At 38.0% G+C, this 17870-nt stretch overlaps 1 protein-coding gene and 1 long non-coding RNA gene across 6 annotated transcripts in view; one reads left to right on the forward strand and one right to left on the reverse strand.

The window, feature by feature from the left end:
• Positions 1-48: 48 nt before the first annotated feature.
• Positions 49-7987, forward strand: LOC134174170 (uncharacterized). Its single transcript, XR_009968532.1, has 3 exons — positions 49-136; positions 2213-2346; positions 7879-7987. It is a non-coding gene; the product is annotated as an uncharacterized LOC134174170 (long non-coding RNA).
• The window catches only part of PAX3 (paired box 3), an 80322-nt gene continuing 68893 nt past the window's right edge, over positions 6442-17870 (reverse strand). For all 5 annotated transcript variants that reach the window (XM_062638858.1, XM_062638855.1, XM_062638857.1 and 2 more), the window contains 2 exons: positions 8612-8858; positions 6442-8089 (listed from right to left, as the gene is read on the reverse strand). In XM_062638858.1, the coding sequence (XP_062494842.1) occupies positions 8055-8089; positions 8612-8858 (282 nt within the window). In that variant the 3' untranslated portion in view covers positions 6442-8054. The remainder of the gene's footprint in view (positions 8090-8611; positions 8859-17870) is intronic.

Here is a 17870-nt window from a genome sequence, read left to right on the forward strand (position 1 = left end):
AAACAAACACTTCTTTAAAGCTGCTTTTTCTCTCCTTTTATTCCCCCTCCCCCAAACAGCTAAAAGTATATAATGGTGCTTTGAACAGGATCCTAAAGAGCTATTTCCATAAAGTGGTCCAATTCTTTTTAGAGATGTAAGTACATGAAATTCTTCAAATGTGGGGGGACAATGAGTGAAGATTAAAAAGAAAGTAAAAGATTAAAAGGAAAAGACCATAAGAAAATCTCAAAGGGGGGGGGGAAAGATCAAAAAGAGGATTAACCATGTTACTTGTTGTTTTTCAGAAATTAAAGAAGTATGGAGGATAAGGAATTTGTTTCCTTTTGGCTCTAGAAAAATGCCAATTATGGTAGCTAAATTGCCATGATCACATATCAGTATGCTTTGGAAATGTGAGAAATGGATGGGAAATATAAACACAGGGCAATAGCTTACAGTTATGTTATGAATTAAGCCACAAAAATATCAAGATTTAGTCACTGAATAAGCTGCCAAAGTTAATCTTTCCTGATGAACTTGAGCAGAATCAGAATAGAAGCAACAGAACTGCAGTTTCACAGGTCAAAATTGCCTTGTTCACTCATCTTTTCTATCTCCAGGTCCAAAACCACCTAAAAACGCCACTAAAAATCAAAGGAAATTGCCTTGGTGCACAGGGCATAGATAAAGTTCCTTATTTACTGTGGGTATTCATTTTTGTAGGTTTTTTAAGGATAAAAAGGTTAACTCTTCTGAGATGCTTTTTGGCAAGAGAGATTACGACACTATCCACACTTGCTCAGTTTTTGCTTTCCTTTAAATTTTTAGGACGTAATAGCCAAGCAACTTTTTGGTGAGTGGAGAAACAGCTCCCTTCCAGGTCTTTTAAACACATGGTATTTATTTAGCCTTTTAGGGATAAGGATGACAAAAGGAGGCAGGCAGAGATTTCTGCCACAAGCTTGATGAGCACCTAAACCCCATACGTGATTTACCAAGATCTGTAGGGTAATTTTTACCCAAACTATTTTTACTGAGGCTGAGGGGCTGTTTTTGGTGTGCCCAGCTCTCACTGAGATGGGGCAGGCTAGTCCTGCACCCTGCCACCATCACTGAGGACAGCCATCTGGCCTGGGACGACCTGGCCACCAGCAGAGCCGACAGAAACTTCATGCTTGAGACTCCATTGGGCTCTCAGCACCAGCATGTGTGTCTGAATTGAGATAGGAGCCAACCAAATGCTGAAAACAAAGCCAGCCCAAAGCAAAGGCTCACAGGAATGGTCTATTTTGAACCTCACGAGCTGTTATCCAGCAAATTCCCAGAAGTCAGTCACTAGTGACCCTGATCCCAGCCACACCATGTTGCTGCTCGCACACAGATCACCAGGGACCTAACGTAGCTCCTCCACGTCCCACAGTGGCACCTGCAAAGGGAGCGGGATCTAATTTCACGCAGTGCCTCATGTGCCGGGAGCAGAGTCCAGAAATGGCACAGGCTGTTCCCATCCATTGCCAGAGGGCAGACTGGGCTCTGTCCAAAGGCACCCACCTCTGCCATCGGCAGGAACAACTCTGCCCTGGCTGCTTCCCTCAGCCACCTCTCACAGACCCACACGCTCAAGGAAAACACACTTCTAGAAGCACTGAGAGACCACAGCAGCTTCTTTCCTCCCCGGTGACCATGCACCTTCCCTGGGACAGTAGCACCCATGTAGAAAACTGTATGTGGGCTTCATCTTCAGGATAAACCACCCCTTAGGTTTCTCAGTGGATTCCCAGCACGGTTCCTGCTGCCTCCCCTCCCCACCCACAGGGAATGCTGTGCTGTTTCCATTGCACATGGCAGTCAGACGCCCCAGCATCGGAGCGACAAGATGGCTGACCCATCAGCCCCCACGTACCATAGGGCCTCGTCCCAGTGCTTCTCCTGGCCAAGCGCTGTCCTCATGTCTGCTCACCCCTTTGATCATCCTGCCCCAGTGAGACAGGAACTCTCTCCAGCAGTGGCTGTTCGCTCTGCTCAGGACTGCCTGCCTCCACAGCTGATGGGTGTCCTGTCTTGGCTGCTTCCCACAGGATGGGTGCCCCACAGTGTTCCCCCACCATCCCTGCCCTAGGCCCACCATGGCTACGCTAAACCATGATTAGAAACCTGTTTGAGGTCTAAAAGAGAAGCTGAATTCTATCTTACTTTTAAGGGCATAGTCATTGTCCCGTATTCAGTTCAGGCATCCCTGAAGTGGAGCACAAGACCTCAAGGTTGCTGGAGCCGCAGGGGAAAGGGACGCAAGGGGGGGCAACCATGACACCACACGCAGACTTCAGATGGAGACAATGGAGAACAAGTTCCATTGAACACTGAGTAATGGACTCAGCAAAGGGGCAAGACCCTGACAAACCTCTGTAGTTGGAAAGGTGCAGGAAATGGATGATCTCCACCAGGCCCAAAGAGCCCTTTGCCTTTTGCAGTGAGTCTAAAACAGCATTTTGAAAACCTCTGGAGATATGTACACTTTGTAAGTTATTCCAGTGCTGACTGTAGGGACTCCTACATAAAAGTGGGCTCTAAAATACTTTGTCTTTCCCTGAATTGCCGAATTATGAAGTATTATGGGTTAAGTGTACAGAATACCTGTAACAACCTTCCTTAAAAAGCTAAATCCTTATAGTGTATGCGCTTTGGATCATTATGAATAAATGTATATATATCTGGGGAGAAAAATAGTTGTGTTAATAAAATGGAGTCTGTGAGAAAAAAATCGTGGATAATTGTACAGATATATAAGAAAAATTGAGAACATAATTGTGTACACCACAAGCAAAATACCTGTGTGAGCACTGAAAGGAGAAGAGTATGGTCAGAAACAAGTAGCTTAACATTTGGTTATGGCCTAAGGGATAAACTTTGCTGAAGATGAAGACACCGAATAGTTAATAAAGCTTCTCAACTGTTTCCAATTCTCAGACAAGGAAGCAATAGTTCTTCTCTTATCAGCAACTGCTCTTTCATATTTGTGTATCGAGCTAGCTTTATTAAATTATTCAGCAAAGGTCAAATGTGATGTGTCTTCCTAGTTTTATTATGATTTTTCATGACATTGCCTGAGTAGCTGAATAATAAACAGTGCATGTCAGAACACTGCAGTGCCTTAGCTATCCACAGGCACATAGGATTATGAGCCTATTCAGTTATCAATTCTGAGGCAATATAAATGCATTAAGCAAAGATTTAAACTACATGTGAACCCTGCAAAGTGTTGCTTGTGGAACCACAACAGCAAAACAGAAGCAAACACCGGGTATATGTATATGTATTAGATTTTGAAGCCGTCTTGTACGATAAATACTTTGTATATATTTTGGAAGTGACTAACCATCTAGCTAAAGCATTTTGCTCCTTGTGACTGTTGAGAAGTTCCCAGCCTGTAATGAGCTGCTCGGGAGTGCTGAAAGAGAATAGGTAGGGAAAGATCTGACAGTCCAAATAGCCTATTACCTACAACAACCACAGAAGCAGACTGCAGTTTTGGTTATTTTTCAATAGACAAATGTCTACAGCAGATTGAGATCAACGCATGTGATTCTTTAAGATAAGTCTATGACTCTGTAGTTAATCTAGGCATTTTATCTAGATGTCATTGGAAAAGCCAAAAGAAATTAAAAATGGGATCTCCTAATCAGGATGAAGGCTTTCTGGCAATTATTAAGTGAGCAACAGAAAATTGAAATGAACAATACAGAGAGGTTTATGAATTCAAGCTGTTCCAGGTTTCTGGTGGTTTCATTGACATTGTCTTAAATTATTTTCTTGTTATTTTATACAGAGATACCTTTTAGTAATCCACTATAGACTTTAAGGCCAGAAGACTTTGTGGATAGAAAACATAGAGAACTTCCAATGTTACTAACATAGCAAAAACGTACGCTGTACACATTAGCAGTCACCAGAGTGGCCCTCTGACAGTAGGGAATACATTCCTTATACGTATGAGACTGAATCACAGAATTCAGACACAACAAACAATTTGCATGTTATAGTCTGCCATACTTCTGAGAAAATGCAAATGCAGCCTTATTACAGAACTTATTAGTAGCATTCGATAATTTGGGGTGGGTTTGGGACTTGCAAAATTAAGTAACTTCATATTTTTTCATCAAGTTTGAAAATCTAGGTTATGCACTTGTAGCCGGACTTTTAAAGTTTGAAATTGCACAGATCTTAACCTGAGTATGAGAAATCTAGCTCTATTATCACATATATGCAGAACAGATTTCTGATCCTCTTTAACAATCAATTATTTTCAGTGAAGATTTGTAGGCTCAGGTAGGCATTTTGTGCCTTTCAGAATGGCTGTATGTCCTGGTTCAACAGCATCTGTCACATGGATAGATAAGAGACTTTTCAGCAATATTGAGTACAAACTCCTGTGTGACTATTGGAGAAAAATGTTTATTTATAGGTTTTGTTTAAATGCTATGCACTAGATTATCCAGGGAGAATGGAAGGAAAATAGATGTCATTTTAAAAAGGATGATTTTCCTACCTTATTCAGTAAATATTATGTATGCTAAATAAAGGAATAATAATACATACCAATGTATATATATGCCAAAATGCATATATTGGTTCTTTTTATGGGAGTAGAGGTTAATAGCGGATAAAGGAAGATTTAAATGCAAAGAATAAACTAAAAATCATGGTTGTGCCACAAGGAATAAATATTTTTTCAAAGCCTGTCTCTCAAGAGTTTCCAATCTCTTATGAGATGACAGACAGTTAAGTAGCTGTTGTTATTTATTTCCACCTTGTAAAACATGCAAACCCCACCATCCAAAAAAAAAAGGAGAAAAAAAAAAAAGAAAGAAAGAATGAAGAGGAAGGACCCAGAGATCCATCCCTTCTGTAGTTATCAGTGATTAGGTTTTGGGCTCCGTTGCCATGAGCACATTCCTCCAATCTAATCCATGGCATTTCTGTCAAACACAATATCCATGGCAGCATAAGGGGCATATCCGTGCCCTTTTGACTTCCCAAGCGTTTATATTCAAGAAACATACATGACTCCCAAAAACCTCTTCAGCCTTGACAGTGGTAACAAGAAGGGATCAATGATACCCCAAGTAATCCTTATAGCTCTGTCAAAGATTCCTATGGCACATCATAAATCAGAGAACTGCTTAGTCCCTCTGCCCTGGGCTCCTCACCTCCTCTAGCAAGAGCTCATCCCAGTTCCCCACTTGCATGTCTTGCCTGTGAGAAGACTGGATAATTTTCTCCTCATCTGTCCTGTTTCCAGGCCCTCCTGCTCGGCATTAGCCTCACACACAAGGAAGTGCTTGGGAGACACTTAAAAAAGAGGATGGACAACCAAAATACGCACAGTCTAACTTTACATCAGAAAAGCACCTCAGTAGCACTGCAGGGACAGGGGAAAGAAATCACAGATCTGTCCCACCCCCCACAGCTGCTGGAATAGAAAAGGACAGACAGTGAAGGTGGCATTTTTCAATCACTCTGCAGCAGGCTTTTCCTGGGAAGGAGCACTCATACAGATATTAGCCAGTACCAAACTGCAAGCAAGGAGGCTTTTATCCTATATTTTTCACCAAGTGGGGAAAAAGAGGCTTATTTGGCCTTTGAAACAAGCCTAGGACACAAGACAAATGCTAAGGGCCAAGTCCTCGCAGAGGGGAAGCAACATTTAAAAGAAAAAAAAAGAATCAGAAAAATCAGCAGTTTAGAGCAGGGAATAGATATTAATAAGAGACTTTTAAATTTTAATTGTCACAGAAATTAAAAGCATATCAGAGAAAAAATAAATCCCCTTTCCCCTTTTTTCAGCATTTTTTTAACATCTTACTTTCAAAAAGTATGTTCCCTATTTTTCCAACAGAAGAGGCCTAGCGTTAAAATAAAACAAATATAAAAAAAAACAAAACTCACCCAGAAATAGAAGCGGAAAGCAGTTCAAGATGGTTACATTCCCCACAAACTAAGAAAACTAAATGTTCACCAAGCCCAGTGTGAGCCAAGATTTCCTCACACACTGATGTGCTACTAAAACATACTCCATTCATTTTGAAGGGCCTTCCTTATGTTTCAATCAGCTTGTGTGTAAGCCTATTAAAAATTCTTGAAGAAAAAAAGAAACAGGACAGATACCACCCGTAACCAATTACAAAGTTGGTGTCTTGTATGAAAGCATCCCACTTGCCCTACTTCTGGTGGATTTAAGCCCATTTTATTTTCTTTTAAAAGCACAGCAAAGGTACAATACTTTCCTCTTAGTGGAAAGATGCACTACTGGTACCAACAGCACTAGGAAAATGCATAGTTCATTAGCAAACGCAGAACTCTGGGTGGCACATTAGCAGTACCTGTGCACAGGGGCTGGCTGGGGCCTCTGAAGCCCTAGGATGTGTGAAGAAAATCCTCACATTATGAATACAGTTTGCATTGAAGATAACATGGTTTATTTCTTCATGATATTCAGATTAAAATGTATCAATGTATTTAGCACAATACTACATTTTAGGACAAAATCATCATCAGTGCTTTGCAAGTCTTCATAATGTTTATTCATTATAAATAGTAAATATTTACTGAACTTTTTACATGAAACATTTCTTTTTTTGTTGAGTTTTTTTGTTTGTTGGGGTTTTACTGGGTTTTATTTCTTTTTATTTCTTTTTTTTTTTTTTTACAACACGTGTGGTGTTGTACAGGCTGCAGCATAAAGGTAATATTTCATTTTTCCGTCACCCTTAAGAGCAATGCGTGAACTAACTTCTGTACTGAACCTAGTCTAACTCACTACTTCATAGTCCTTAATGCTAAAAGGAATGTATTTGTGTTCTGCCTCCCTCTTTTGTTCCAAGAATAGAGAGAAATAAATAACACTGCTTTCCATCTTCCTCTCAACATCACAAAACACAAATTTATTGACATTCTAAAATGTCACAACGCAAACTTCTTGTAAACCTTGGTTCCTATGATTATATTTTCTATATTGGATATTACTGTATAATTTAAACAAATGTGTCAAGTACAGGTCCATCTCTGTGTCCTGTACGTCACTAAAAAATCATGTAAATGTAATCATTTCTTTGTATTGTTTCCTGAAAATGACCTTTAAATCATGATTAGCAAGCTAGATTTTAGTTGTCCAGCAGACTGCAACATTTCTGTATTTTATCATCAGGAATTATGCACTGCAAAAATAAAAGTACCTGCAAAAATATAGTTCTGACTCTATCTATATAACTTTGGATGATCCCAAAGTTTGTGTGAGGTACACAGTATTGCACATTGCTAGGCAGTTGTGAAAATTCAGTCGCATTGTTGTTGATTTTTCTTTCTCCTGTGTCTGCTTGAAAAGGTACAATGAACAAGGAAAACTCCACATAAAAAAAAAAGGTAAAATCTGGTTTTCATGTTACATAATATTTCCTCTCTTGGTAAAGCAAAATTTGTAAGTGACATTTATTGACAACATTATTACATAAGCATGGTAAGGTAACCAGTAAGTTGCTCTGGAAGTCATTCGCACTTATCCTAGTTTCCTATGAACTGTGACATTTCCTCTTGATGGCAATTTCCAGTGTGTGAAAAGAAAGAGGTTTTCCTGCCCTTGCTTCAGAAACTGAGCAGTTTTGAAGTTAGACTGAAGTCAGTACTGGATGTCAGATGAGTCAGAGTAAGCAGAACTCAACTGCTCTAAGTTTCAAAATGTTCCATTTGTGCCAATCAATGCACATTAATTTCAACAACAAAAAATGGAATGTTTTGCAGGGCAGTGACATTAAATACTGCTCTGTTTTGTATACCCACTCATAATGAACCATGTCGCATTTATTTATTCATTATTGCTTTTGGCCTTTGTCTTCTGTATAGCTTTGTCCAGCCTTCAAAAGTCTACTAAAAGCTATGACTGGAGAGAAAATAACAATCCTGCTTCTCTCGATGGGACTGACCCAGTTTAGACTGCAGTGTGTTGAGATGACTCGTATCCAAGCCTTAGAGTGAGACCGGAAAACAGGACCAGCTTTAACTTGAAGTGGACAGTTCATTTATGCAATATCTGGCTTTAGATAATGAAAGGCACCTGCAAAAAAAGCAAAAGAAACTTTTTAAGTCATACTGTGACAACCTCACAGCATGGGGCCATGCCAACTACAGGTTGACATTGTCATACTTAATACTGATATATCAAAGGAAAGGGACTAATATTTTTATTCCTACGACAAGCTTGACAAAACTCTATGTATCTGGGATTATATACTGTAATGATTCTTGAGCTGACCTCATTAAGAACATATGTTTCTAATAGCGGAATGCCAGTGGTTATTTCATTTTGGACAACCCTTATGTTTTACCTAATGGCAATCAGGTTTCATGTCTCAACAATTAATAACATCAAGATGTTGTTGACATCACTTAAGAAAATAATTATGCAGCAGAAATTTTGCTTGAACAGTCAGCTATCTCACCAATGCACTCGGCTCACTTTGGAGTGAAGTAGTAGTAAGCCATTAGGATCTCTGCTCATAGTTTTGTTACAGGCAGAAAGTACAGACCGTTGATAAATGGGTACAGTACTGCACAATGTGGAAGTCCTAATACTCACTTTGTCCATACTGTCCATACTGGTAGCTTGTGACGGGGTCCATGCTGTAACCCGTGGAGCTGTAGGTCGGTGGGCAGTAGGACTGGGATGTAGGCAGGCTGTCTAAACTCTTCATATGATCCAGCCGCTGGCTGCAGCTGGCTGAGACAGTGGTGGTGGGCTCCAAGCCCCCAGTTAAAGGGGACAGGGCATAATCAGTTTGGGGCTGGTGAGGCACGCCACCGTGGTTAGTCAAGAGTCCCATTACCTAAAAGGCAGAAAAATAGAAAGAGTTAAAATATGTGAAGAATTGTATTGCTTACAGAACTACAAGAGTTCTCCAGTCATCATTTGATTTCCTGAAATAGGTAGACCTGGTATTCAAACTATGCTTTGAGTATCTAATCCAAAGAAGAAGTGGAATTTGGTCACACCACCCACCAAAAAGAAATCTGATGTCTAACAACCAATAAAAAGTGAAACTAAGGGCAAATAAGGAAAAATCATTTTTAAAACTTTTATGATTTTAGAGTGCCTGATCCCATGACCAAGCTAGGATCTCTACAGATGTTTATTCCTTGAGGATTCGATTATAAGACAATAAAAAGCTGCTTGGACATGAAATCAGCTGCAGTTACGAAATCTGTTAAGACTAGTTGAAAAAAGACGACTTGAAAATATGTACTTGTCCCCATAAAAGACCTGACTCTCTAGGTCATAATTTCCAGTAGAAGAGCAAAGAAAAATTCAAAAACACCTGTGCTTTCAAACAGAAGTGAAGGAAGCTACATTGATAAGTTCTTTTTGTATAAAAGTCACTTGCACTATAGGTTGGTCTGCATTTCCTTTCCCATCACACCTCTATAGCACATTTTGAAAGTAAGCAGGACTGAGAGAATTGCTTATTTCTGCTGGAAATAGTCTGAAGCTTATAACAGATGGATGACATACAGTTTCTGCCAAAACAGCATATTCTGATAATTTGCAGGTTGTTCTTCCTCCAGAAAGGCATAACAAATATCTGATGTAAGTTATTTGATCATCATTTTTCTATACTGTACTCCTTACCATAAACTAAAAAGAAATTATTAAAAATGGATTTTATTATGTAAAGAATGAATTAATGCTCATAAGAACATATCTAATTCCTAAAGAACGTGTCCAATTCCTAAAGATCTGATGTGCCATCTTGAAATATATTTTTCATCACAAAAGAAAAGGGATTATTATTTGGGGGGAGCTTGTGGTCCCAGCTCTGAATTTTGGTTTTTAATAAATAAATGAAATAAGACCAGGGATCATGATTTAAATAGAAAGGAAAACCTATCAAGGTTTTACATTTCTGACAAGGAAAAGAGCAAGAGGCACAAGCAGGATATTTCAAAAAGAGACACCCAGATACCCACATCAAGAACACGAAACTCCATCAGATACATCCAAGACATCTCACAATAAAAAGAAAAGCTGAGAAAGAAGTTCAATTACTACTCACAGCACTAGAATGTTCGCTTCCATTTCACTAAGCAGAAAAACATGAGTTTAATCGATGGCATTTGCTGACTGTTTCTCAAACCGAAATATTTATGCAACAAAAAAAAAATTCAAAATACATCCAAAGACTTCATTTAGATACTGAAATCTTGTAGCATTTAAGTTAAGAATTTGGATTCAGGCTATATTTTCTATTTAATTCAAATAAACCTTTCAATGCACAAAACCTGTGCATTGAAAGAATCTGAGGTTAATAAAAACAAACAAAAAAAGATAAATTTAAAAAAATCTCTGGAATCACCAGATTGAAAAATCATGTTATTTGCACATCAACCTGCACAGCATTTTGTTCCCAAACCCTTAAAAGCTGAAATAACTGAGTTCTCAAGTTCTTCTTCTAAAAATTGGTTCCTGAAAACTATTAAAATTTCTAAATATTATTTTAATACATTTTTCTATTTTAGGAATTGCAAATGTTTTTCTTGTGCTGTTGGAAAATCCTACAGTCCTGAAAATCTAGCATGCTTAATGATCTTAACATTGCATCAGCAGGATACAATATCAGAAACTATGTTCATTTAGGTTATATTAATCCTTATCCTTTAAAATTAAGACTAAGAGAGTTAAAGGAAGAGAAAGATCCTCAAAAAGCATAGCTTAAACATTTACATTGAAAATTACTACTTTGGAGAGTATCTATGTTGGCACAAGTACCATGGTTTTCACAACAGCTTAAAACACGCATGGTTTATCAGAAATCTGAAGTGCGTGCAGAGCCCCTTCCGTTCCCACAGAGCACCTACATGACACCCATATTTACAGGGCTTTACTACACTCTGTCCCAAGTTCAAGATCAGGGAGCACAGGCCAGGCTCCATCACCATCGCAGACCCGCTGGAGTCCCAGTACAATCACTCTCACATCACACACCATCTCCACCAGGACTTCTAGGACCAGTTGCAGAGTTGAGCAAATACACCAACTATGTATTTTAACTAGATTTTTTTCTCTTTAATATTTTCAATAGAGAACATTATTTGGGCTTTTCCAGCAAAAACAGTGAGCTCAAAAATTTTGGATTTGGAAATAATTTTAGTTAGAGATTAGCCTCAAAAATTAAACCTGGATCCAGACCAGGTTTCAAAAGCCACTCAAACTTCAGTAGCATCTATATTTGGATAGAGATTTATCTTCTCTGACAAACTAAAATGAGCATTTGACGAGATTTATTTTAAAAATTTTAAGTTACTTGGATATACATTACTTTAGGCATATTTTTATTAAGTACACACGCACCTAATAGACACTTGGGAGCAGAAGTGACACAGTTCTCCGTCTCTGCAGTGGAGAAAACTGAAGTCTGAACAGTAACCATCTTTTCAGAATATCTTCTCCACAGGCTTTCAGAATCATCCTGCAGTTGATTAGTATCTAAATAATTAGATTTTTGGTCATGTCTGTCTTGAAAGCTACAGGGGAAGTAGCCTCAGGGCCAGAGTCTTTCCTATGGTATGTGCCATGACCTTATCACCCATACAAGGAGTTACAGGAAGGGCATGGCTGACTTTCACCTAATCAATTAGAAAGCCATTAATGGGCCACGTCTGTAAGATGCCCAGCACCCTCAGCTGAGTAGTGTAAAAGAGACACACGAAAATCTGGATTTTGCAACGCAGATATTTTCCTGGTAGCTCTAAATAGGTAAACAGATCTGATTGTTTTACAATAATTAAGGAAGAAAACTCATTTATTCAATCCTTACACCATTTATATTACAGGAAAATATGTACTTCCCTCTGAATTACTTTGGGAAAGCCAATGTAGTAATTGTCAATCTTGCCTCCCTGGATCCAAAAGAAGCTGAAAGAAAGGCCAAGGACTAATCTAATACCTAGAAACAAATGCTGCTATAATTATTCAGTTTATTTTAGAAAAGTATTCCTATAAATGCAAAAAATCAGGCTGTAAGGTTTGCGGCCACATATATTTTGCCTTCATTATTTACAAAACACACGCAGAAACGTTGATGATGAGCTTTTGAGCTCATATAATAAACGACGATATATATAATTGATAAAATCAATCTATTCTATTAGAAAACAAGAATGCAAATGGGAGCAAGTGAAGAGAACACAGTAAACTGCAACAACCAAACTCTACACTGAAGTTTTCAGAGAGCACATCCAAAGCAATCCAAAATACTCATCAGGACAAATCCCTTGCTAATGGGGTCAGCACATCACTAGCTGACGATATGATCCAGAAAGAGAAACTGAATGATGAAAGCCTCAAAGACCGTGTAAGCAACATCTGGTCCATTATCAGCTATTAGAAAATACTTCTATTATCAACAAAATAAAGGCCATTAAACTGAGAAAAAGCTTATTCCATTTAAATGAAACTTTATGCCTGATACTGTGGTTGGTATTTTAGGATGTAGAACCTACCATAGGCACAATAAAATGCTCATATGTTTTAATTCATTTACGCATGCCTGCATTTAATATGCTTTGTGACCATGTCTGCAATTAATATGATTTATGAGAAAAGAACATGTGCAATATTTTTTGAGTACAGTGATACATTTTTTTCTCCCCTCTGTGAATGAAAGATTTAATGAAACAGCTCAAGGAAAATTGTTGGCAGTTAACGTATTAAGTTGAACTGACAGAATCATGAGTAAACTTTAGTGGAGTTAATGATATCCTCTTATCTGACCCTGACACATTTGCAGCATGTAATTTACAGAAGCTCTGTCCAGGGAATCTTGACAAATGCTCCTAACTATGTCAGGGCAATGTTCCATTCTAACGTAAAACAGATGTGGGTCAGATACCCTCATTCATCACTAACACTGAAAATATCAAACTCCTTCCGAGATGAATGGCATTACCTGCTGTTAACTCTTTTCACTGTAGAAAAATCTCTCAAAACCAAAATATTGCACAAGAAAGAACACAAAAAGGATGGTTATAGTGCATTTAAAAGAGATATTTTAGAAGATTAATTAAAATTAATTAGCTACATGGATCTATACCTAAAGAATCCTAGAACTATGTTGCAGATTCATTTTATATATATTTCTGCTGAATGTATGAAGAAATCCAACAGAAAGAATTTTTGTGCCAAATAGCAAGCACAGGGAACCACATACTTGGTTAATGAAAACAGGAGCAAATACATTGACTTTCAACATCTGATGATCTGACCTTCTGCATACTCATATCAAATTAGACCTCATACTGATTTCACACCACTAGACATCAATGAAATTAGAGAAGGTGCACTAGTGTACATTTAGAATAATTAAAAGGATAACTCGATCCTTCATGAATTACATTTTTATCTACAGGAGATTACTGCTGTTCAAAACATTATCACAGTCTGTCACAAAACTCGTGCCTTTTTTCAAGTGCTAGATCCTGGAGTAACAGGACTAGATAACATTACCGAAATAATCCAGAGAAGCTAATTCTCTAGCTCCTGGTTGTATGGAAAAGCTTCAAAAATTTAATGTCTGAAAGGGTAAAACAAAGCCCCAAAATGATCATATAGTCACAATTTATATGATCATATAGTCACAATTTATGTGAATAATGTATATGAATCTATAAGTACATACATAAAACATCTCAAAACTTTTTCAGGCAGTTTCAGAGGTTGCAGGCTTCTGAGTTTAAATGCTCGGATATGGCAATATTACTTACAACAGTTTATAACAAGCCTAAATTTGAGATTAGGTTGCTGTCTGTCTGTGAACTGTTCTCCTCCTACCTTCTACTTAACCCAAAATGCAAAAGGAGGATTCTGGCCATCATGAAACCTGCCCAACTGCCACCAGCTGGGCTCTCGCACACTTTTCCTCCACAACTGGGATACATGGTTTTATACTCTGAAAGCAAAACAAAACAAAAATATACATTTGGGGTTTTTTTAATTGAAACACTAGTTTTATTTTTTCTGGCAGATGGCCAGGGTATGGGATCTGCAAAGCTCTCACATGAGGATTCTCAACAAAGTCAGCACGAATGTGTGGAGTTAAAAAAGATGATGGACACACATAACTGGAGGAATCAAACCTGTAAGGAACGGTTTATTTATGAGACTCACATTAACATACTGACCAGGGCCTCTACTCTTAGGCTAATCAGAACTGGGGACAAAAAGAAAGTATATCTTGTTATTTGATCAGGGGAAGCCTCTTTATATTCTAATTCAGCACTTAGTCTTTCTTTTATATGAAAATTATTACTATTATTGACATCTTGGCAAAACGAAGGTAAAAATAAAACAGTTCTCTCTACAAGAGGCAGGAAAATTTGTAGGAAATTGAACCCAATACGTTTATAGATAGATACATTGTTTTCTAAGGACTGCAAAGGATCAAAATCTGCTCTTTCTGATCCCATTGCAACATATGCTTTTCACTGAATCATGCTGTGGTATTTTTAGTATTTTTTTTTTTTAATCTAAAATATAAGGCATAATTAAGGACTCAAGTGAGCCATCTGTGATTACTCACGACAAAACCCTCACTCATGTACCAGTCCTTAACTGAATAAATATGCAAGTATTCAGATTCCTGTTGATATGTCTATTTTACAAATTCATTAAAGAATTGGAAGTTCACCAGCGCATGCCAGTCTTGCACTCTATGAAGGGCTGACTCATATGTTCACTTAACAAGTGGTTTAAGTTGAACTTTTAAGTGGAGCAAAGGCAAAACGACATTATTTCAAGGGCTGCAGTGATGCTGAACACTCACCCTGTGTATATTCTAAATGGCACAAATTATTATGAAGATAAGTCAGTCACAGAACAATATCATTAAAAAGGGGTTAAGAAAACCATGAAACTGATGGCATATTATATATAGCGTCATTTTACACTTTTTATATTTGAGGTATCTGTATTTTTATTGTATTTTTTTATTCTTATGGACTTACAGTAGAATTAAGTTTTCAGAAAAGTCCAGAGCATTTTTGTACCTCTGTGTAAATTTTCTGAGCTAAGAGGAGACCTTCTGAAGGCTGAAACTCTCACCTTCCTGACCACATGGTAGGGATGGAGGTAGGAGTGGGAGAAGTTAAGGCGGGCATTCCAATGTAAGGTCACCTGTTTATTGCAGTTGTTATATTAATGTATTTTATAGGTTAAATTATCTAAATAAGTATATTAATAATATATAAAATAATGGTGTTATTCTTGCATGATAAAAATCATGCAACTATTTGAGCTCATATATTTGCACCCATAGAAACAAAAATAATACCACTGCCTGAACTTCTTCTTTTTAATTAAAAAAAAAAACTAAAACAAACACATGACAAAACAAAAACTCATGTTCACAAAAAATTATATCATGTGAATTAATTTTCTTCCTCACAAAGAAATCCCTGACCTCTGTCTCATGTTCTGGAGTCATTAAGTGAAGAGCTTTCAAAGTCAAGTTCATTGTGACAGAGATCATGAGCTTCTCATTGGTGCAGGACTTGGATCCAAATGAAATGTTTCTGTGGGCAATTAGTTGGACAGTAATTCAACAGAAAGCATAGGAAAAAGTATAATAAATTAATAGTTGCTTCCCCCCCCCCCCGGTTGTCCTTCTTAATGAGAGAATGAAAGTTTTTAGCCACTGGTTCCTGTGTTACCCTTAAAAACAGGGTTAACAATATAATGCAAACATATCTAACTAGTTCGACAGCTGCCATCAGATCCATACTTAGTTTTTAGCCACTGGTTCCTGTGTTACCCTTAAAAACAGGGTTAACAATACAATGCAAACATATCTAACTGGTTCGACAGCTGCCATCGGATCCATACTTCAGGTTAATGAAAACCAAGTGTTCTCAAAGACTAAGGCTTAAGATCTATCTCAACAAAGAGAGTTACAGAATAATTCTTAAACTCAGGCAGCAAAATGTTTTGACAGAAAAAGAAAGAAACCTTGAAACAGCTTGCAACTTTACTACTGTTCACAGAAAAGTCTGGATTTTTCATATCAAGGTTATTCCTGAGCTCCAGGTAATGGCATGAGAATTGCAAACTTTGTTAAAGACTGTTATAATCTTCTACACAACCCATTCAACATTCAACCCACTTCTCATTTTGAAACTTTAAAGCTACTGGCTTGACTCAGTTATGGGGAACGATGACAAAGAAAAGGAAAAAGCAGACCTCAGAAATGTTCTAGAGAGCAAGAAGGAGAAAAACTATGTCCAGCAGGAGACAGGTAATACACATTTGTTCTTCCTCCAGTACAAACATAACACATAGTTCTCCTTAAACCTGGGTATCCTACAGGTTAAATACAGGAAGTCAGTGACCTCCCCAGCAGCAATGGAAGCAGAGCATTGCTGCTCCACCTGAATCCACAAGCAGTCCAAAACAGTGAACTCCCTGAACCACCTGGTATAGCGCAAACTGCTGGTTTGACACTAATAAAAAGCACATGACAAGGTCAGGGGATGCCTGTGTACACCGGAAAAGTCTTTTTCCTTATCTCAAATGAAGCAGTTCAAAATATTGATATCCTGTCTTAAAAACAATCTCCTCCCTAGTAAGACCATACACCTGCAGTTGTGAGACAAGTGCTTTTGCAGTCACTTTTCTGCTTCACATTGAGGAACCAGTAAAGACCGTTAATGCTGGGATCAGAAAGTGACACGCCAATTCAGAAGGATGCTCAAGTCCGGTACACACATATTAAGACATGGATATGCTACCCCCTAATAATTTTGAGTTAACAAATGTTTGTTTAAAGAAAATGCACTGAGCAACTGAAACCTAATTTGAAAAGGAAACACAATATTCCCATACACTTACACATGAAAGCCAAGAAGCTGCATAATAGGCATAAGAAAACATAAAAATGTGCAATTTACATATATTACACACTAATAATCTCCATTCTGACATTATATTGAAAGAGCTCTGGCTGAGATGGCGAGCTTATGTTTGAATTACTTTTCCATGAAATACAAACAAGGACACTCCTGGCTACCAGTTCCCCGAGACATTAATCCCCGTCTTATTCGTGCAAAAGTCAACACTTTGCAGGTCTGTAAGGCACAGGTTCGCTCGCCACAGCCAGGTAGTAATGAGTAAACCCAGTAAACAAGGAGAATAATCAGTCATCTGGAGGAGATCTGCAGACCTTGTCTAGATGTAAGTGCTGAATATTAATAAGATGGACTTCTGTTCTCTTATTTTATTAAAAAAGAACAACAACATTTTATTACACAGCCTGCAGGTATGTTATAGAGCATTCTGCTTCCTGAAACTGACCAAGACATGCAATCTTTTCTAACTTGCTAAGGCTAACACAATAAAAATAAAATTACAGCACCCTAGCCATCTCCTTTTGCCCTCCCAGCACTTGCCTTAAACAACATATTTGTACATCATATTCAAGAGCAAAGTTAGAAAGGAAACGTCCAGTGCGGAAAATGAAGCTTCCCAGGGGGTCTGCATGTCAGACCTTCATTTGGAATAAATTGAAGTCAAAGGAGAAAAGGAGGTTTAAGCCTAGTAAGAATATGAACCCATGAATCTTAATATTAGATTTTGTTCTGCACATTCTAAGGTTGAGTTTCTTTTAAATCACAAAAGATTATTTGGGCTTCAGACAAAGTGTCTCCTCTGCTCCTGCTAAAGTCACCATAAATTCTGCTTTACACACAGTAAGTCCAAGCACTTGCCTGCAAGGAGACATAGATGGGTGGAAACATTATGCTAATTGCTCACACGCCCAGATTTATTGTGGTCAAAAATTCACTGGCTAGTAAAA

This window comes from Pezoporus occidentalis, unplaced genomic scaffold (genome assembly GCF_034315485.1).
Source record: "Pezoporus occidentalis ecotype Australia unplaced genomic scaffold, CSIRO_AGI_Poc_V1 ctg59, whole genome shotgun sequence".
In the NCBI taxonomy this organism is placed as follows: domain Eukaryota; kingdom Metazoa; phylum Chordata; class Aves; order Psittaciformes; family Psittacidae; genus Pezoporus; species Pezoporus occidentalis.